The sequence below is a fragment of the Sinocyclocheilus rhinocerous genome, unplaced genomic scaffold (genome assembly GCF_001515625.1).
Source record: "Sinocyclocheilus rhinocerous isolate Xijiao unplaced genomic scaffold, SAMN03320098_v1.1 scaffold307, whole genome shotgun sequence".
Taxonomy (NCBI): Eukaryota; Metazoa; Chordata; class Actinopteri; order Cypriniformes; family Cyprinidae; genus Sinocyclocheilus; species Sinocyclocheilus rhinocerous.
This window is the reverse complement of record NW_015662942.1, coordinates 1,110,146-1,133,547: the sequence shown is the minus strand read 5'-3', so window position 1 is coordinate 1,133,547 and position 23,402 is coordinate 1,110,146. Positions and strand designations below refer to the sequence as shown.

At 34.6% G+C, this 23,402-nt stretch overlaps 1 protein-coding gene across 3 annotated transcripts in view; it reads right to left on the bottom strand.

Moving 5' to 3' along the window:
- Positions 1-21,579, bottom strand: part of sfmbt2 (Scm like with four mbt domains 2) — a 45,291-nt gene extending 23,712 nt beyond the window's left edge. Inside the window, exons 1-4 of one of the 3 annotated variants that reach the window (XM_016538700.1) lie at positions 21,484-21,579; positions 13,872-13,966; positions 11,882-12,122; positions 6,818-6,838 (exon numbers count right to left, since the gene is read on the bottom strand). In XM_016538700.1, the coding sequence (XP_016394186.1) occupies positions 6,818-6,838; positions 11,882-12,122; positions 13,872-13,964 (355 nt within the window). In that variant the 5' untranslated portion in view covers positions 13,965-13,966; positions 21,484-21,579. Of the gene's footprint in view, positions 1-6,817; positions 6,839-11,881; positions 12,123-13,871; positions 13,967-19,459; positions 19,487-21,483 lie in introns of those variants that run through there. The other 2 variants (XM_016538701.1, XM_016538702.1) reach the window with 2 other exon arrangements.
- Between the last annotated feature and the right edge of the window lie 1,823 nt (positions 21,580-23,402).

Below are 23,402 nucleotides of genomic sequence, written 5' to 3'. Positions count from 1 at the left end.
TGTAATGACATGACAAAATACTAAATTCACAAAACTGTTTTTTCCTGGTAGTCATTAAAGTAAAAATTTATGTATTATTTTTAATTGTAGTTATTGTGTATACACAACTAATAATTAGTTAATAAATGTATATATACATAGTTTATAATAATTATTTTGCACTTTTTATTAAATGCTTCATTAAATTAAAAAAAATAGAATTGTACACACACACACACATACAGGTGCATCTCAATAAATTTGAATGTCGTGGAAAAGTTCATTTATTTCAGTAATTCAACTCAAATTGTGAAACTCGTGTATTAAATAAATTCAATAATGAACTTTTCCACGACATTCTAATTTATTGAGATGCACCTGTATATATATATATTTATATATATATATATATATAGAAACACTACATTGACTATTAATATTTAGTTTAATAATCTATTTAATCTATTTAGTGTTCAATAATGTATATAATATATTATAGCCTATATTATTCCATTTAAACGCACACAAACAGTGATTTTGACCTAGCATGTAATTTGACAATCAAATCTGACCACAGAAATATATTAAGGACAAATATATTAGTGTGTCAAACCATAATATTATATATTCTATCACTATATAAAATCACAAATATAGCTATAAATATAGCTGTGAACCACCACAGCATTGGCCCGAAATGTTGTGGTATAAAAGACCAACACTAATGTAATTCAGCTCAAATAGCTACAATAAGAAAAAGTTGAAGGTTTGATTGTGTGTGAATGAGTGCTTGTGGCAGAATGCCGCTGTGTCTCAGCGTGTAATCTCCGCAGCACAAGTGTGTACGCTAATCGCTTAAGTAGCGCTAGAACGGGAGTGTGCGGCCGTTGCCATGCCAACTACCCCCCAGCGTCTAAGCACTTTACTCAGGCCGTGTGTTCGACACTCTTCAGTGGAACGGGATCATTTCATCACATTAGCTCATGACAATCAAATTCAACACATACTTATGCGATTAACCTTGGCCCTTTTTTATTCGGTGCGTGCTTGAGTGTGTGCGTGTGTGTTTAGTAGCTTCTTTCATGTTTATTAACTATTAAACTTAATGAATGAATGAATAATTAATTTAATTCATATCATACCATTTGCAAATCTACACTTAAGTTAAATACAGATTAAAGGCCCGTTCACACCAAGGACAATAACTGTATAGTTTTATAGTTTTAAAAATGAATCTAAATCCATACCACAGCTGTAATAACAGCACACAGCAATGATATCGTTGGAATCACTTTCAGAACGATTTTTCTGGTGAATGATAAAAACATTGACAGCCAATCAGAATCCTCATTTAAAGCGGTAGGTAACAGATCTTCATTGCGCACTTATAATAAACATAATGCTATCATCTGTTGGTGTGGACGCTAGTATAGTTATCGTTATAGTTATATTTTATAGTTATCGTTGTTGGTGTGAACGGACTTTAAGGAATAGTTCACCCAAAAATAAAAATTCTGTCATTATTTACTCACCCTCATGTCGTTCCAAAACTGTATGAGTTTCTTTCTTATGTTGAACATAAAAGAAGATATTTTGAACAATGCTGGTAATTGAACAGTTGAAGGTCCCCATTGACTTCAATAGTATTTCTTTCCCTATGGAAGTCAATGGGGACCAACAACTGTTTGGTTCTTCAAAATTATTTGATATATCTTCTTTTGCGTTCAGCATATGAAAGAAACTCATTCAGGTTTGGAACAACATGAGGGTGAATAAATGATGACAAAAATTTTTCGGTAATTTTTGGGTGAACTATTCCTTTAATTTCTATTAATGCATGCTGACTCGGAAAAAAAAATTTGACTCGTTCCTCATTTCTTGAAAAACAAGCAAAATCGACCCTATTTACTTTTTAAATACATGTTTCTCTGCACATTTTAAGTACATATTCTTATTTTTTAAAGTTTGTAATCTTTTAGAAAGATAAAATGTAGTAATAATTTATCCAGAAACTATTTTCTTTGTTGGCTGATGTCTCTCTTAGTTTCCAAGTATTACTCTTTCTTTGCTTTTGGCCGTCTTTGGCCATTGCACAGTTGAAAATATTTATACTTCCTTGCATAATGCCTATACGGGCACATGCCAAAATGCCCATATGGTTAATCTGGCATACTACTGTAAGCTTATGTCAGTGTTTAGTTTTCAAACTACTCCTTAGTTTATGCCAAATACGGTTTATAAAGCAGTTGTATTTTTAAAAGAATACCAGAGCCAATGATTTTTATGATGCTCAGCTTCAGGGATCTTATCTATGCACAATCAGCTTGTAACACTCCAAAGAGAAAGGAAAACTTGAAATCGCATCATATGACCCCTTTAACTTGTTCTTCCACCAATGGAAATGGAGCACTGTACTAAAATACTTCGATAAAATAAATACCTCTTAAAGGGATAATTTACCCAAAAATGAATCATTTATTCACCCTCATGTTTTTCCAAACCTTAATGAATTTCTTTCAGCTGCTGAACACAAAAGAAGATATTTCGAAGAATGTGGGTAACCAAACAGATGACGGTAGCCATTGACTTCCAATGGCTACCGTCAACAGTTTGCTTACCAGCATTTTTCAAAATATCTTCTTTTGTGTTCAGCAGAAAGAAACTCTGAAAGGTTTAGAAAAACTTGAGAATCACTACCCATTTAAAATATTTAATTAAAAATAATAGTATTATTTTCGTTATAGTAGTATATAGTATATAGTAGTATTTTGTTGATAAATTTACGCACCTGTTTTTGTCATTAGCGCAGATCATGTTCAGCATTTTTTTTAAGATAGATAAAAGTTATTTTTATTTAGTAGTGCCCTTAAATAGTGATGTCTAAATAATTCAGCTCTTTGTGGTTCTTTTTAAAGAACCTGTCCAAAAATGAACCTGTTCACAAACCTGTATGTCGACACTTCCATCACGTCCTAGTCTAAATGAACCAAGAAGTGAGAAGCAAGTGAGCACTTACTTAAGAAAATAGTTTAATTTACACAAATGATCTTTTTGCAAAACCTTGTTCGCCTGGTTCTTGGCATCATGTGGCGTCTCCTTGAGAATCAATGACCGCTTTCAGCCTTTTGTAACTGATGTGTATGAGTTCCTCAATTGTCCTGAGTGCCAACGCTGAATCTCAAAATCATAAAGTCACTGTGGGGAAGAAATCAAATGTGCAGAGCATGCTGGGAAACCAATGAACTTACTGGACCTGGAGGCTTTTTGTCAAGAACAGTGGGCAGATTCACTACTCAGGAGAAACCGAGGACCCACACACAACTATCACAAAAGACTATAAACAGAAAAGGAGAACCAATGCTATGTGAGCATTTAAACAAAATAGTCAACAAAAAACTCGGCTATTATTTTTTTTATTGTGGAACATAATTACTGAATTTTAGAGATTCTTCTTATTTCAAAAAGGAGAAATTTTGCATTTTAAACTTTTGAGCAGAGGTTAGGGATTAGTTTTGTTATTGTTAATTACAACTAAAAGTATTAAACATTTTTTAATTCGTTCAAATAAAACTGAAAAAAAAAAATTGGCATCTAAGTTAATAATTTTAAGTTGAAGAACCATAATTACTAAATCTAAGACAGAAAAAAAGATTAATAATAAAATACATTAAAAAATAACAAAATTGCTAAAAACTAAAATTAAAATTAAAACTGAAAAGTTAATTCAAAATATAAATTAATACTATAATGGTATATAACTAATACTAAAATAACACTGTTAGGAATGCACAATCAGCCAATATTAAAAGGATGTTTTTTTTATTGATTGATTGTTGGTATTGTTAAATTGGATATTTAATTGTGCTTCTCCTATTTAAAACATGTAGATTACCATTTTGGTAACACTCACATATAATTAATCTCAGACTTTAATAACAAATAATAAATGTAATCTTTATTGATATTTCATAGTGTACATAAAAATGTTGTGATGCCTAAATTGCATTCTAATTCTATTTTTTATATTTTATATTTTTATTTTAAAACTTATTTGTTTTGTCTTATTTAATTTTATTATCTGCCATTTTTTATTCAAGGTAATAATATATAAATAATTATCGGTTTTTATCTGTATGCATAATATTTTACATTTAACATTTTTACATTGGTTTTGCCCCGGAAACGGAAAGAATGTGTAAAATGTGCTTCACAGAGCATGATATACGTGCAAACATGTGCGTGCACCAAGTGAAGCATGCCAGGCTAAGTAGCTTTACATATGACCTCCAGAGTTGCCTTAAAGGGATAGTTCACCCAAAAATGAAAATTTGATGTTTATCTGCTTACCCCCAGGGCATCCAAGATGTAGGTGACTTTGTTTCTTCAGTAGAACACAAATGATGATTTTTAACTTTAACCGTTGCAGTCTATCAGTCGTATAATGCATGGCAATGGTAACAAAATCTATGAGAGTAAAAAAAAAGTGATCTCTCGCGCGTATACGTCACTCATTGGTTACACTGTGCACAGTCATTGTAGGTACAACGGCTAATCAAAATGGTACTTACTTGCGCTTATCCGGATTGTTCAAACCGACTTAAAACTAAAAGATTACGTTCTCTCGCGCGAACTCATTTTTTTTACTCTCATAAATTTTGTTACCATTGCCATGCATTATACGACTGATAGACTGCAACGGTTAAAGTTAAAAATCATCATTTGTGTTCTACTGAAGAAACAAAGTCACCTACATCTTGGATGCCCTGGGGGTAAGCAGATAAACATCAAATTTTCATTTTTGGATGAACTATCCCTTTAACTTTGTATGTCTCAGCTACACAAATGCATGCAAATACACAAGCTCTCACGCTGACACCACCTCTCACACACTCTCATTCATACTCACATCATCTAATACACAGAGCTGAGCAAAAGCATAAGGAACAAGGAAGGAAGATCAACAGAAAATACTGGAGGAATGAAAAGAACATTATGAGAAAGATGAGGCGAGAGATAAAGGAAAAGACCCAGAAAAACAGATCATGCATGCGTCTGAGACGTAGGCGTAGATTTGGGTACATGTGGGACAACATGTATCTACCAAAGTTGAAGGACTAGTTCACAAAAAAAAAAAAAAAAGGAAAATTCTGTCACCATTTACTCACCCTCATTACAAACCCATACAACATACTTCCTTCCGTGAAATACAAAAGGGGAAATTAAAGAAAGAAGAAAAAAAAAATGCTATTGCTCTTTCATGCATGCACAATGAATTTCAAGCACAAAAAACTATAAAATATTAAAAAACTGTAAAAAATGATCATTAAAAATATCATAAAAGTAGTCAATATGAACAGTCTTCTTATGTCCTACCATAACTTTGTATACGAACAGAGTGACATTGAGTAGTTGAGTAATTTTCCCCTCTGTGTCGGTGAGTTGAGACAGATCAAGAAGAATCTTGAGAGTTTTTATGAATTAGATCAACCGGATCAATAAGAATAGTAAGGAGAATTTGAAATAAAAATTAGAGTTTGCTTATTAAAGAAAGAAGAAAAAAAAGAACAGATAGTTAGTGAATTACAACTTGAATTTCATCTCTTCATCAAAGAAAACTAAAGAGTCGTTATAGAATATTCTTCACAATTTCTCATTTTTGCAGGAGTTAAATTTTTTATATATATATAATAATAGTGTAGTTTTTGTTCAGTGTGAAAGGAGAAGCACGTTCAACAAGCAAAACAGAATTTGAAAACTAGCGATTATTATGCATTTTGTTGCCTGGAAAAGAGCGGCTCTGAGATTTTTGTTACACAAGGAACAACAAGAGTGCATGGGTAGATGATGACTGAATTTGCAGTTAAATGTAAATGATTTAAGGGAAGTGACACAGTTGGACTGTCCAGATTTAGGCATGATAAAATGCTATATCTGCCCCATCATTTTAGACACTTGCAATAATAATGACTAAAACATTTTTTTTAAAATAATTTTAGTGAATTTAAATGCCTACAAATGTGAATTCTTAAAGTTATTTCTAAAATAATATTTATAAAAAATAAAATATTAAATATACAAGGGGTGTACACATTATTTTAATAAAATAAGCTTAAAGGAATAGTTCACCCAAAAATGAAAATTTGCTTAAAATTAACTAACCCTCAGTGCCTCCAAGATGTAGATATGTTTTTTTATTCATCTGAACAGATCTGGATCAATTTAGCATTACATCTATTGTTCACCAAGTGGATCCTCATGCAGTGAATGGGTGCCGTCAGAATGAGAGTCTAAACAGCTGATAAAAACATCAACAAATTCACAAATAATCCACACGACTCCAATCCATAAATCAAACTCCTGTTAAAAATGAAAAGCTGTGTCTGCAAGAAACAAATCAATAATTAAGGCTTTTTAAGTAGCGCCAATTGATGTTCTTATCAGCTATTTTAACTTTCATTCTGACGGCACCCATTCACTGCAGAGGATCCATTAGTGAGCAAGTGATGGAATGCTACATTTCTCCAAATCTCTTTCAATGAAGAAACAAACTCATCTACATTTCGGATGGCCTGAGGGTGAGGACATTTTCATCGCATTTTTTTATTTTTATTTTTGAGTGAACTATTCCTTTAAATGTACAAATACCTACATACAGTACTTGTACAGATTATATTGTCTTTCTAAACAACTGTTTCGCTATAACAGGCAATATCATACAGTAAAAACATGGTGCTTTTGCTTATTTGATTTGAAAACGTTGAAACCAAACCTATGCCCTTGGTCTGAGAGAAAAGAGGACAGCGAGAGAGAGAGAGAGAGAGAAGTAGGCTCGGCTTACCTGCTCTGAGGTAAACGTTATCTGAGAAATAAACAGACAGGAACAAAGATGACCAGCAAATACACACTGACTAAACATGCACACTCACACACACTCATAAAGGTATGCATACAAACAAAACACTACTTGTTTTGGTAAAACAAACAGTATTCCTGGCTGCGCCTACACATTTTTTTTTTAAATTAAGCTTCTGTACACACTATAAACCCTAATTAATGGCGTTTACTTGCATTTGCACGAGTCATTTAATTTAGTCATATATCTTCTGGCACTCAGTGAAATGAACTTTGCTAATGTAAATGGGTCATGATGACAATAGTTTTCCATAAACCATTTGATTAAATGCTAAAGAACTTCATTTCTACCATCAGTTATTTTCCTGTCAAAACAAATGATGTAAATTACAGTATTACACGTTGCAGTTCTTCATTGGCTGAATGATTCAAATGCGTTGTGAGGTTAAAACCCTTAATCATTTTAAAGACCAAATTTCAGCCCAGGTATGTTAGCTTTGAGGCTAATATGCTAGTGTAAACACAACAAAATAAACTTTTATAGCATTTTAAATGTTTATTACAATACCAAAACATTTTCAAATGATCTCTAGAATTAAATTCTAAATTATAAAAACATTATAAATACCATCAGCCTCCCATAACAAGTTGCAAATTATGGTTTATTTTTGGTGCTGATTTTAATACATTACCTGTTTACTTTTATTTACCTCGTTCTTTGAGAAGGAAGTGGCTTTGTGTGGTTTACTGGGCTGTGATGTAAACTAAAGGCTATTGGCTGTTATATAAAAAGGGAGGGAGTGCTGTTGTATGTCCTGCCCCAACTTCCTGTTTCAGCGCATCAACACAGGAAAGTAAACTGCACCAGTCAAACCATTTTAATGGGTTCTTTAGAAACGCCTGCATTTTTGGACTATAGTGCCATTTTGGAGAATATTTCAACCACTAACAGAGCTTTTTTTTTTAAAAAAAAAAAACAGAATCTTGCTTCAGAGCTTCTGGCGATTGTTGATGGTGTCAGACTGCATCTTATTTTAGAAATGCAAACACAGATTTGATCTATTTCTTCCGAAAACACACATACACAAAAAACCAGACAGATTGCTTGACAGTAACAGCAACTTTAGCTTTAAATAAATAAATGACCATAAATAAAGCAAACTTTAATGCATATTTATTAACTCAGTAATTTTATATAAATATTTAAGTGCGCTTAAATTAAGTTTATTACTATTTTACAAAATGTTCCAGATTAAATACATTTTATATTTACAAAAATGCACTTACAGTGGAAGCCTAGGGGCAACTGTACATTGACAGTGCATTACTTTACATACAATTTTTTCAAACTGAGGTGAAATTGAAAGTATTTTAAGTAGAAACTGACAGCATTCCACAAATGCTTTCCATGAAGTTGAATTTTATGTTATGCATACTGCATTCCATAGAGGATATAATCTGAATATTCCTTTAATATGCATAATGGAAGGATGTATTAAACACATCAATTTTAAATTCAAATTACAAAACCCAATACTGCAATCAATGTCATCATTTCCTCATTAAGATATGCATCCAAGTAAAAAAGGAAATGTAAAGTCATTATCGCAAAATAAATCCCATCAAGATGATCTTGCGATAATGACAGAATGCAACACATGACTACCTGAGATCAAGTATATGAAATGTATAAGGTTAAGAGAGAAACTAAATTGGTAACTAGACAGTTTTGGAAAAAAATTAAATGAAAACACTCAGGGCGGGTCTAAGGTAAGACACCAGTCCAGTCTGTGCTGAAACGCTACTGTCAATCAAACTATCGTGGGAGGGGCCTGTTTTTGTGACGTTAAACAGACAGGCATCTGAGATCGGCTCAATTTGAGAAAGGGGTAAAGATATGAGCAGATTAAAAAAAAAAAAAACACTGGTTGGATTTTTATCATTATCATAGGGTGGGCTGTGTACACACACTGCCAACACACATTTCAGTTCAAACAACTTGTAAAAGTTCATGTAGCATCCGATGACCCCTTTAAAATAACTTCTTTATGTTCCAGAATAAGAAAGTTTGGAATGGCATGAGGGTGAATAAATGATGAATGAATGGTGAACTATCCCTTTAAAGCCATTCAGTGTGACTGAGCACTATTATGAAATATTTAGAAACATTATTTAAATTCAGCGTTGTCCCCAAGCCAACTAGAATCAGACATGTTAAAACACTGCATGCTTTTTATTATAATGTAATATTCTGACACAATTGGGATCGGCATTGTCTGTTATTGCTGCTTGACCTTTCAGGCATGCGTTTGACAACAGAACACTTTGTTCAACCGATTATTTTTCTGCTTCAAAACCTTTTCTGCCAAAATAAACTTTTCTAATATGGGTAAAACAGGTATGGTCAGATTCTTCTAGCACAGGTTTAACAAATAAGCTCTTAAAAAAAACTGAATGGTGCCCATTCTCTGAAGTGTGGAGTGGTTTAAAAAGATATCGAGATTGTCAAATATATTAGTGAATCCACCAACTGATGATTTTAGATGTCTTGGAGGATACCAGGTCAAATGTTTCTGACAGGAAAAGACACTACGAGGCTCTGTGTTTACCTGTTATAACCTGTTTGTTGACACATTTTAAGTCATTAAGCCAGTCATGTGTCATAGCATGTAGGATTAAATGATATGATAAAATACAATACATCTGATAGCCTTGCAAATATTTGACGGTAACCCAAATGTGGAAATCATACACTGCATAGTCAAGGGTCCAAATCTCGAATCTGTTGTAGGATGCACAGCGAAGTTCTGCAATAGCACAGTACCACAATGAAGGCCCTAACCTTAAAATGATCATGACTGTGGCCTGTAGCCTAAGATTAATACTGTATGTGTGTGTTTAGGTGCCAATACCTTTGACCAATGAATTACAATTTTTCCACTTATTTGTGACTGCTGGATACAGATTTTTGAAAATACAGACTAGATAGAAATTGCACTCACACAAAAAATAAAAAAATAAATATATTATACATCTAAGCACAACTAGATAGAAAAATAATATTCACTCCATTTTTCCAATGAAAATGTTTAATTGCCGACACTTCTGAAGGCCTTAAAGGGATAGTTCACCCAAAAATGAAAATTACCCCATGATTTGCTCACCCTCAAGTAATTCTAGGTGTATATGACTTTCTTCTTTCAGATGAATACAATCGGAGTTATATTAAAAAATGTCCTGTCCATTATTATAGTGAATTGGGTGTTGAGATTTTGAAGACCAAAAAACTGCATCCATCCATCATAAAAAGTGCTCCACACAGCTGTAGGCAAAGCGTTAGCTCCGGTGAGCTAGTCTATATGCTAGTCTTGCGAGAACCAAGATTTGTTAACAGCATAGGAAAACCAGTCTCCTCTTGGCTTATATATCGCAATCCTCCAACATTTTTCTTTACAAATCTTAATTTTGCACTTCTGCTTCGTGACCAGTGTTTTGTTTTGCTCTCTCCTCTGTGCTTCCACGTTTGTCACATCTCACTGGAGCTTACGCTACATCGTCCGCTGGAATGCCACTCTTTCGTGAACGCGCATACGACAGTTAGCGGAAGCTAGAGCTTACAGTTTACACAGTTTTGAATATGGTTATTTTTCTTACATAAATGCATCGTTTCACTTCAGAAGGCCTTTTTTAACCGCCCGGAGCCATGTGGAGCACTTTTTATGATGGATGGATGCACTTTTTTGGGCTTCAAAATCTCGACCCCCATTCACTGCCATTATAAAGCTTGGAAGAAACAGGCGAGCTGTTTTAGGTAGGCGTGGCTGACTCTTAACTTTTATAAAGAATATCTCTTTGGATTTGAGACTTTAGTCTTTGCAACTTTACAGATCTTCTTTATGCACCAAGAGCTTGTAACACTCCAAAGAGAAAGGAAACCTTGACATCGCATCATATGACTCCTTTAATATAACTCTGATTGTATTCATCTGAAAGAAGACAGTCATATACACCAAGGATGGCTTTAGGGTAATTAGTAGTTAATAGTAAATCATAAGGTAATTTTCATTTTTGGGTGAACTAGCCCTTTAAAATCACAGAAAACAATTGATTTCTGGCCCAATCGATATTTATTTCAATAAAGCCGCACCTGTCCTGTACTTCTAATCTTGATCAAATAAGATTTCTCAATTTCTATATTACCTCCACAGACATTCCAAGAATTTAATTTCTAATTCTCATTCTGTTTTATTCTAAACTAATGAATTTGCTCTTTAGGATAGTGAAACATCTGAAACAAATGTGTAACTTGTCAATGTGTTCTTAACTAAACTTTCAACTAAACTCTTATTAAGTTTCCATTTCAGCATAATTTTTTTTTATACCCCTAACCCTACCTAACTTTATTTGGGACTGTCTAAAGCAAACAAACAATTTTACATTGACGAAAATGACTAAAGAAACATAACACCCAGTGGTCAATACACTTCCGAATTACACTAAGAAATTACATACTACACTAAGAACATATTTTACTAACAATAATAGCAAGTGATAACAATATAAACGCACACAAATAGCAAATGCTGGATTATTGTAAAGAATTGTGACTGTTCACCGATGCTGTTTTTGGGCAAACATTGAAAATCCAGGTTAAAGTTCATGAAGAAATGATATGGTGTATTGGATAACACTGATAACCTGCTTCCAGTTCCAAAGAATCAATCCCACCTTTGGAAGAAAATAATCCACTTAAACCTAAAGCCTGTCCCAGGCTTTCAAGCTGTTATAGACATTACAGTGCTCACTCATTCATTTTGGAGGACAATGTATATATTTCAGTACAACTTTGCATTGTTTGTTTGATTAGCATAAGTATTTGAACAAACAAGGTATTCGCTCTACATAGTGAGAAGAACTCTGTGTGTGTGTGTGCTTGGACGTCATTTGTTTAGACAGGAGGGACTGTTTTAACACGAGCTTTATCTGTGTTTGAATAGACATGTGTCTCTGAAGGTGTGTTGGTTTAAGTTTGGGTGCACTTGCGCCTTACCTTCAGGTGGCTGAAGCGTTTTGTTGTTCTGAGCGCACCAGCCGACAGGATGAAGTTCGGCTGTCATGACGTCACACCAGAAGTCAGCCTTGCGGTCGTCGCCATAGCCACAGTAGCGTAACAATAGCAACTGACCACATGTGGTTATAATGGTGGCCACCCAATATGTATCCAAACTGCCCTTATTAGCTACTTCAAGCTTCATTCCAGGCTGAAAACTGCTCTGAAGACTGAGCTCCACCTGTAAGGTTCAGTCAGATGTTAGTATGATGTATTAAGACTTTGCTGTATTCTTCCATGAAACATACATGGGCTTATTGATGGCCTCAAAACACTAATAACCATATAATATACTGCTGATATTACATCCTTGAGTGATCAGTTTTGGCCTAATGTTAAATGGCACACCTCCTATTTTGTCAGTGTGTGCGATTCTCAGGACCTGATTTGACATTAGACATCAAGTAGCAACCCAGTACCAAACCTAACCTGTATTTCATGTTTCCTGGATTGTATTTTTAAACGTGCTCACGATTTTGAAGTGAAACATGTCACACAATGTGCCCATGTTGGAATCAGTCTATTTTTTCTAGTTTTTACAAAGTAACTTTGTGCCAAAACACCATTTACAAAATCAATGACAAAACAATATATGCATTCAAAAGCATTTGGGGTCTGTAAGATTTTCTAATATTTTTGAAGGAAGTCTCTTATGCTCACCAAGGCTGCATTTATTGAATCCAAAAATACAGTAAAAATTGTAATATTGTGAAATATTATTGCAATTACAAATATGACAAATTATTAAAATTTAAAATAACTATTTACTGTTTTAATATACTTTAAAATCTAACTTAAAGCTGAATTTTTCAGCAGCCATTACTCCAGTCTTCAGGGTCACATGACTGAAAATCAGTCTATTGTGCTAATTTATTATCAATACTAGAAACACTTGTGCTGCTTAATTTTTATTTATTTTTTTAAACCTGTGATACTTTTTTCAGAATTCTTTGATGAATGAAAAGTTAAAAAGAACAGCCTTTATTCAAAGTAGACATAATTTGTAACAATATGAGTCTTTACTTGACATTTTAAAATCAATTTAACATATCCTTGCTGAATAAAACAAAAAACGAAAGAAAGAAAAAACATACTGACCCCAAACTTTTGAACGCTAATATATATTATTATGAAATGTTTCTATTTTGAATAAATTAATAAGTGTATGTAGGAAAAAAAAGTATCACAGGTTCCAGAAAAAAAATTAAATTACAATTAAATAATACTAGAAACACTTGTGCTGCTTAATTTTTATTTATTTTTTTAAACCTGTGATACTTTTTTCAGAATTCTTTGATGAATGAAAAGTTAAAAAGAACAGCCTTTATTCAAAGTAGACATAATTTGTAACAATATGAGTCTTTACTTGACATTTTAAAATCAATTTAACATATCCTTGCTGAATAAAACAAAAAACGAAAGAAAGAAAAAACATACTGACCCCAAACTTTTGAACGCTAATATATATTATTATGAAATGTTTCTATTTTGAATAAATGAATAAGTGTATGTAGGAAAAAAAAGTATCACAGGTTCCAGAAAAAAAAAAATTACAATTAAATAAATAAATAAAAAATTAAGCAGAGAAACACTGTTAGTAAATCAGCATATTAGAATGATTTCTGAAGGATCATGTGACACTGAAGACTGGAGTAAAGGCTAATGAAAATTCAACTTTGCCACCACAGGAATAAATTATATTTTAAACTAATATTTAAAGTAGTTATTTTACTGTATTACTGTTTTACTGTATTTTTTATTAAATAAATGCAGCCTTGGTGAGCATAAGAGATTTATTCAAAAAATATTAAAAATCTTACTGATCCCAAACTTTTGTATGGGTTGGGTGTGTGTGTGTGTGTGTGGCACACACACACACACACACACACACACACACACACACAGAGACATTCTGTCTGTGTGTTCTCACATGTCTGAATGAAGTGTGAGGGGCGGCAGTGGCTCCAGTTTCTTCGAGGTACTCCTCCCAGTTAAAATCCACCTCCTCCTCTACACAATCCATGCCTGGTAGGAAAGAGAAACACTGTAAGAAAGTGTGTATGTGCATGATTAGTTTGCTGTTGGCACAGATGTTATTGTGGTATTTCGTCTGGTTTGTTATTTTTATGGTTACCTATTTGGACGAGCCATATTCTGTTCAATCACATGAATGCAAATGTTTCTAACCAGCTCAATTTCATGCATCATTGTGTTCCAAAATGTGTCCCAATGCAATTCTCAACTCAAGTATGTGTTTTCACTATAGCCACAAGGAGATCTATAATGAGTAAACTGAAAACTGACTTCCTCTGTGGTCAGTTTTCTGTCCTAGTACTCTCACAACCCAATTAATTCCTCATTAAATCTAATTCTGCCCAACATTTTGGTCAATTAATATTTGGTTTTACACAAAAATGTGATGTTAGTCAAAGTAATGTGGGTTGTTGTTTGTAATTCTCACCTGCATATTTGCATATAGTTTGTATCTAAAGAAAATGGTCGGCAAACGACTGTCAATAATCTTACAAGACTCTATGATAACCAAATGCAGTGACGCGTTTTGATGAGCAAATGCAAGAAGTATTCATAAACTCACAAGTGTGACAAACACCAGCATTCCTATCACTCCCACATCTCTCTCTTTTCTGCTAACTAGACCTAATAACATTATTACATTACTAAATACACCAATGATTTCTGGTTTTACACTAGGCCATTTATGTCATGAGTCATCAGATGTTTCACTTAGAAAAAAGAAAATGTGTGGGAGAGTCTAATGTGTTTTCCCAATGCTGAGCACAGCTGAGGACTTCCTCTAGAAGATTCAAGATAAAACCCTCATTCATCTAAAACCAAGGACAGAACTTCCATATTTCTATTACTTTTCTAAGCGTTCAACAATTTTTGCGCAATTTCACACATCCATTCATTATATTTGACCAGCTTCCAATGTTAGAGAGCATGTGAAGCGTATCTATCAAGATGATCATATAGAACAGTTACACGTAAATTAATTTGAAGAATCGAACACTAAAACTAAAATAAGGTTGCAATTCTACAACATCTACTCTTGATTTACTGCATAGTGTGAAAAAGATGCGAACTTCTCACAAGCTACACCTTGTTGCTCTCATCTTCAAATCGAAAATGTTGTTTGCTCCATTGTTTATTCACATCAAATCATACAGTAGCTACTCTCACTGTGGTCTATGCTGGATTGTTCACTAGGTTAACAAAGAGAACTTCAAAGGAAAAGGCTGAGTAAACAAATAGACCATTTTACAATCTTGCGGTAATTTCAGATACAGTAATCTAAGCACTGTTGGTGTAAAGGTCTGTTCTGCTCTCCTATGGGCTGGGATTTGGATCTTCTGCACTGAGGATGTCATTACAGTCTCCAGTATGTGAAAAGCTGATGATTGCACTGATGATAATAACGGCGTCCTTCAAACACTGATGTCTTCAACAATAGCATGTTTTGGTTACATCTACTTCTACTGCTTCTGACTTGGAGTCATGTAATGCTTTAACACTTTTAACATGCTATTATTTCTTTGAATTCAGGAAAAAAATGAAGACTAAACATGCCTTGTTTGCTCATTTTTGGTTTGCTTATAACTAGTGAATCACATAGGTTCCTAATTAATTCAAAGCCCAATACACCATTCTTTAAAATAAAGCTTCCATTTGGGACTAATAAACATTTTTTTTAAATTCTCTAGTTCTTCAAAAACCATCTACACTCTTAAAATAAAAGGTGCTTCAAAAGGTTCTTCAAGCGATGCCATGGCATAGAAGAACCATTTTTGGTTCCACAAAGAACTATTCAGTCAAAGGTTCTTTAAAGAACCATCTCTTTCTTACCTTTTTATAATCTGAAGAACCTTCTTTTACCAGAAAGAACCTTTTGTGAAACAGAAAGGTTCTTCAGATGTTAAAGGTTCTTTATGGAACCATTTAGACAAAAAGGTTATTTTATGGCATCGTGTAGCACCTCTATTTTTAAGAGTGTAACCTCGGCAGATGGACTGATTTGGACTTTGTCCCCAGGTCATGGAAAGAACCTTTTGTGAAACATAAAGGTTCTTCAGATGTTAAAGGTTCTTTATGGAACCATTTAGACAAAAAGGTTCTTCTATGGCATCGTGAAGCACCTTTATTTTTAAGAGTGTATACTGGTGTTTTAAAGAAGCCAGAAACCAATATACTGGTCTGAAGAACCTTTTCCAGTCCTTCATTTCCATTCATTTTCACAGAAGCAAATTGATTCTTCATAAGAAAGAAACATACTCTTTAAAGTTACTCTTTTTGGAGTGAAGAGCAATAAATAATGCATACATTGTGACACTAAAGTATTTTTCTTCTGGTTTCAGATGGAACTAAGAATGAGAAGTGCACGTTAACACCAAAACCACTTCCTTGCAAATGACTCACTCAATATTTGCCATGATGGCAGTGTGTGTGTATGTGCATTTGTTGTGTGTTATAAACACAGCAGACCAATTCCACAGAAAAAAAATATTATGGTTCTGTCACTCATTTGGCAGATATTTCTGGCGTCTTCCGCACTAACCCGGTCGAAAAAAGACGAGAATCAAAGCGGAAATTGACGGCACAAGGATTCACTGTGACTTACAGTATGTGGGTTTTAAATGTAGAAAAGGTGTTCTGTCCCCAGTTCATGGGAATTTGCATCCAAATTGCTGTCAGACAGGCAATGTTTGTTAATATCAAATGGGTAATGTTCGAATGATATCTCATATTCATTGCTGCTGTCATTTGGATGTCTTGATTGTGGGTTCGTTGTGGTTCAGCCAACGCAGTTGGGCCTGTGGGTGGAAAGACACCTCCAGATTGAAGATGTGGGATTAAAGTGAATTATCAAGCCTAATCTATGATGTGGGCTGTTTCAGAATAAATCCAGATTTTAGGAAGGCCGTAATATCGATTAGCTCGTATTGAGCCAGATGCCCTCTCTCACTCTAATCCAGGACTTGTTAAACTGTGGAAGGAGAATTAAAGGATTATCGGAGCACAATGTAGCATTGCTTTTCTTATTAAAATAAATGGCTCTGGCCTTTTTCAATCTGAGACACATTTAATAATCCATTTTTAATCACCCAACTTGGAGAGAGGAATTGTTAAGGCTAGCTGCGTGTTCATCTGTCTGATGTTTAGTTTAGGAGGTTGCAATACGTTTATTTGGTCAGTTTTCCTGATGACATTACAATGTAAATAATAATAATATAAAAAATTCAGCCCACTTCAACTTGAAAACTTGAGTTTAATTATTTCCTACAGAACACTTTTTTTTTTTTAAATGGTTTGACTATTTGCATTATTTGCTTAATGTTTTCCAGGAAACTCTATATATCAGGAATATAGGAAAATGCTTATGGCAAGAGCCCTGAAATAGCTCCATTAAAAATTATTTGAGTATTCAATTACACATGCACATCAGAATTTAGCACACAAACCTCAATAATGGTAATGAGTAAAAAAAAATCACCACATAACTGACAGTGACAACAACAACAGCACAAGTAAAAGTAGCAAACAATAAAACAATAAGTACTCCATATAATTCATTACTACTAGAAGAAGTACTGGATTGCATAAAACCATGGGGCGTCACTAGAAGCTGAAATCAATATGACTGACTTTCTTTGGCCATGTTATGCATGCAGACTTGCTAGAGAAGTCAGTAATGAATGGTCAGTGGAATCAGAAGAAGGGGGTGACAAAGAACTTGCTAGCTTGACACCATCGAAACAGATACTACAAAGAAGCAGTGCTTGAGGGGATAGGATGGAGAATGTTTCTCCATAAGGTCACCGAGAGTCGGATACGACTGAATGGATAGTTTATCATAATTAATTAATGCTGCAATGCATGTTGTGAACTCAAGCAGGCCTACAGCATCTTTTACAACTGTGTGGTCAATCTTCTATTGGTGTCTTATATACGTATATTAAATACAAGTCTTCAAGCGTTCTCATGTTTAACGTGTGAAAATAAGTGTAAAATTGCCAGTTCTGTTTCTCAGAACAGTTTCCCTTTTACACATGCCAAAGTAGCTACCAACTTACAGTGTTAGGTTTATTACATTTAACCCAACCACTCTGAATTGACTTCAGTCAAGTTAGAAAAAAAAATCAAGTTGAAAGTCAAATGGACAGAAACAAACATGGTATACCAACAGGTATACCACACCATCTTTTTTTCTGCCACTTATACCTGATGTTTTTCTATAAAGTATTATATATTAAAGCAGTCACACTTTATTTTAAGGTCCAATTTTCACTAACAAACCATTAATGGCTTTTGCCTCAATAAACTACTAATTGGCTGCTTATTAATAGTTAGTACGGTAGTTGTTAAGTTTAGGTATTGGGTAGGATTATATGGTCATGCAGAATATGTGCTTTACTAATAAACAGCCAATATGTTAATAATAGGCATCTAACAAGCAACTAGTTAATATTGAGGATTGTTCCCTATAAAAGTGTTACCATTAAAGCATTAGTCTTGAACTGAAATAGGATGACATCACTTCTCAAAAACACAACATGATGGCATCACCAAGGTACAGTATTCAGTTCCTTGCTATTTTCTCTTTACCAGACAAAGAAAAATACCCATGGCATCATTCTCTATAAAAACAACTTTGTGACCTTATAAAGGGAAATTCATGCTTGTGGTATCCTAGGTGAGCTGATAATGCTAGATAATATGTGTAGGATGTAGGATAGTAGCTATGCATAAGCCTATAGGCTATGCCAAAAAAAGAATAAACACTGCCCATGCATTCCTGCACTGCAAGATGCTTATGGACATGAAGTTCCCTTTTAAATGAATCATTATAAATGTGAAAGTCTGTCTGATTGGAAGCCGCCTACATTTGCTTTCACTCTCACGTTGTGACGTCCTCAATGACATTACATCACAATGGGCTGAATGTAAATTGCATTATTCAATCCGCAACAGAAGAACAGCATGCAGTCACCCGATCTGCGCGACCCGAGGGTAAACTATCTGATTACCCTATGACGTATCGCATATCTCTCACTCACAATGCACATCTAACAGTGTTTGTGTGTCTTAAATATTGCTTACCAGTAGCCTACTTTACATGTTACGTAACGTTAATCAACATGTGTGCGAATACGACTTTTTTTAGGTAATACTTAGGTCACAAAAGGTTAGTGAATCTCGCGCAGCCCCAAATGCAGTTTGTCTCCACTGCTACAGTAGGCTATATTTTTTAACGTTTCTGTGATATATCACACATTTTGTATTAAGTAAAACGTATTTACGTTTTGTTTGTGTACTGTACGTGCTCAAGCCGCGTGCTGTTGCCATGGTTACCTCCTCAGACTAAAGCGACTTCTGTTTGCTAGCGTCTATTTGGCCGCTAGTGATACACTCGATAACTCGTAAACTTTTGTGGCTCCTGGACCGTTGTATATAAGGCTGAATGTAAAATATAATACGTAGACCACTTTTAAGACCTCCAACCTTTTGTTTTGACTTAGTTTTGAGGGTTCAGGCTTTAATTAGCGGGTCAACCTCTTCTCCCTCATAGCTCACCCTGTAAGCGCCGGACAGGTGTCGTATCTGCTTTCGTCTTGTTCTTCTGCACTTAGATTTTTACCTTAATGAAAAAAAAAAAGTTTTCTGGCTCAACTGTGAAGGCACAATCGATTCAAATGTCAAGCTTTATCGAAGCTTAACGTTTTGTTTGTGTACTGTACGTGCTCAAGCCGCGTGCTGTTGCCATGGTTACCTCCTCAGACTAAAGCGACTTCTGTTTGCTAGCGTCTATTTGGCCGCTAGTGATACACTCGATAACTCGTAAACTTTTGTGGCTCCTGGACCGTTGTATATAAGGCTGAATGTAAAATATAATACGTAGACCACTTTTAAGACCTCCAACCTTTTGTTTTGACTTAGTTTTGAGGGTTCAGGCTTTAATTAGCGGGTCAAACTCTTCTCCCTCATAGCTCACCCTGTAAGCGCCGGACAGGTGTCGTATCTGCTTTCGTCTTGTTCTTCTGCACTTAGATTTTTACCTTAATGAAAAAAAAAAGTTTTCTGGCTTTTGTGAAGGCACAATCGATTCAAATGTCAAGCTTTATCGAAGCTTACACGCAGTCAGGCTGATTCAGCGTATTTCAACACATCGATGATTTGGATGCCATGAATTCCATAACCGTATCGTTGAAGTGTTGTAGCTCTTTATTTCTTATGGCAGAACGGTTTAATTAGGCTTAACAAGTGCTTCTTAATAAATGGGCCTGCTATATACGATAGTCTAAAAAGGCTACCAGCGTAGACGTGAAGAGACTTATTCGTGTTCATCTCTTTCAGGTCAAGGCAGAGAATTAAAAAATAATAATTTCATCTCAGTTCATCTCAACTCCAAACGCGTGACTCCATTTCCCATTCAATACTGCCATCAGTTTAATCCGCCCGTATGAATAAAACCCCATGGATTTACAGCGACATCCACCAATATAAAGGTTAATCAGATAAATAGCTACTCGCATTTTGCGGAAAAATTAATCACTTTTAATTCAAAATCATCATAATTGATTTGAGAAGAATACGATGGTTCGTTCATTCGTAAAATTGTGTAACGTCTTAATAAATAGCTTTTTGAAACTGGGGAACCGTTTGATTAATAGGAATAATATGCGAATAAAATTACGGTTCTCTGTCAGCCCGCACAGCGAAGAGTAGCCTACACAAAGCGAAACAGGAAATATTGTATGAGCATGTGTGATACTGTACTTTACACACTCTAAAAGTATTGCAGCGGAAAAAAACTCCACCGACGTCGCCAAACGACAACTTTAAATTTAATTCATTAAAGCACGTCCAGGTGCAGCGAAAGAAACGAAAACTGGATGCGTAACCAGTGCGGTTTTATTTTTTCCTTCTTCAAAGATTTTGCATGGCAGTTTTAACACACCTTAACCCGCCATGTTGAAAGTGGATTTGACACATGAGGAACGAGGATTTCGGCTCATATTCTGCGCACCTGAATCACGTACGCCGACCGGTTCGTGACGTTCAGAAACATTTATATAAACACCGACCGAATATGTAAACTTAAGTGTTGATATTTACGCCTGAACGTTGTGTCCTTTGAAATCGAAAGGAGGTCAAATGGCAGTTTGAAAGTAAAGTCAATAACAGAGCGAGAGTCGCTTCGAGGAAGAACACGACACGAAAATATCGCTTGTTACATAAACGTTATTTTCCACGACATTCCCAGCGCGCGTATCTTCGGATCGTAAATATATTTATCGGCAGAATCGAAAGTGCGGTCGCTCGACATTCGTGTTACGTATAAATAAGGTTACTTTAATTTTCGGACCGTTTTGTCAACTCTTCACGCAGACGCTTCTGTATCTTTCCAAATGTTTTTAACGAGGAAAAAGCGTCTGGACGCGGACATTCGCGCAAAGAAGCGCGAGTCCGTGTCTGTCACGATCACTATTACAGAATGAAGTTCATGCTGATAATGTTGCTTTTACCTTAAGCGAGTTTTTTCCGTCTATCTGAATTGAGTGATCCGGTGTTCTGGTTGAAGCAGGAGCGGTGTGTGTATGTGTGTGTCCAATATGGCATCATCCCGCATCTGCGCATGTCTCAACATCTACAGATTATTTTCAAGCCGACTCCTTCATTGACCTTTACAGTTGCAAAATTTGTTCAGCCCATTATAAATAGAAATGGGCCCGAGCCTCCGCCTCCCTCGTGTGGGGAAACTCATGGCTGTGTCTTAAAACCTTGCGAGCCGCCTGCATGGACAGTATTGGGCATTCATAGCACTTTTGGGCATCATTGACGCATGCATCGTTTTTGGACGCTTTAGACATTTCGATGGCCAAAAATGCTGTATAAGAGAACGTGGTAGAAATGCTAATGAAATGCTCTCTATGTAGGTAACTCAATAGGTTTTGATACACAAGTGTAAACAAGAGGGGGCTGCTGTTGCAACCTCGTTTGCTTTTCATCTTGATTATCTATTTGATTATTTCTTCACACTTACGCAAAAACCATTGACCGCTTTACATGTGGAGTGTCTTTTTACTTCCATGTCTGTAAGTATAATTTAAAGTGAATATATATATATATATATATATATATATATATATATATATACACACACACACACACACACACACACACTCAAAAAGAGAGAAAGAAACATTTTAATATTGTTTCTATAATTTCATGTGTCGTTTTTTCCTTTTCAATTTAGCTATATCTTTTCCACAACTCATTTTGTCATATTTTTTGTGACATTATGTAGCTTAAATAAGGACAAGATCTAAAATACAGAATATTTCACAAATAAAAGTTCAGAAATAAAGAGTTAAAGTCATGAGTTCAGTTTAAAGTCATAAAAGTTCATGAGAGTCATTATAGTATTCATCAAAACAAAATAGCTAAAGTAAATATAACTTTCATTTACAAAAATATGACTAGCTATTATATGAATATGACAATGTAGGATACATTGTACAAAGTTATAACAAGTTAATAGTAATCTTAATGGTCTATTTCTACCTCATCTTAAAACTTCAAATAATTTTTCACTTGACTTAATTTAGAAGCCATATTTTACCTAGCAAATATATTTTACAGTGTACATATTCATCACAACTTTATGTAATGAATGTTACAGTATATCTAATTGCAAATTAATGTAAAAACAATGTATTGTTTTTTATTAATAAAGCATATTTTTAATTTAAAAATGAATGCAGAAATTAATATTGTTTAGAAATTATAATCCTATTTCAGACATGCAAATTCAGTGCTGATCTTGTCCTCCATTGCCATCCTGTGGTAACCGTATTTATTGCTGTGCTGAATTTAAATTGACATCAATATGATACTTTACAGTTTACAGCTCACTGTAAAGTACTACTCCTCTAGAGCAAAAAAAAATATATAATAATAAAAATAAAAACAAGTGTTCTCAATAGCATTGGTACAGAAATAGGGGTTAGTTTATCAGGCAACACCATCAACACCCTAAACCATAGGACACTATGTACACAAACAAGGTGAAATTCATTGAAAAAAAACCCTGCTCTCATCTAATAAGCACAGGCTTCCACTTAGTGATGTTACAGTAACAGATGGTTCATGCCTTGAGCTTAATCTACAAGAGGAGACTGTGGCAAGCATGTCCAGGGACAGATTACCACTGCTGGAGCAGCGACCTTGTGAGAGGAGATAAACAATGTGGGTCAATAGTTTATCCTCTCCATGCTCTGGGATAGTACTGAAAGTTTTGCCTGAGGAAATTAGCTCTGGACATTATCTGGTAGCCGATACTTTGGTATAAAGGCCTTCAGAAAAGTATGTGAATGAAAATATCCATAGCACATTACAGACCTGTTTTATAATGATTTTCAAAATATCTCAACATTTATAACTA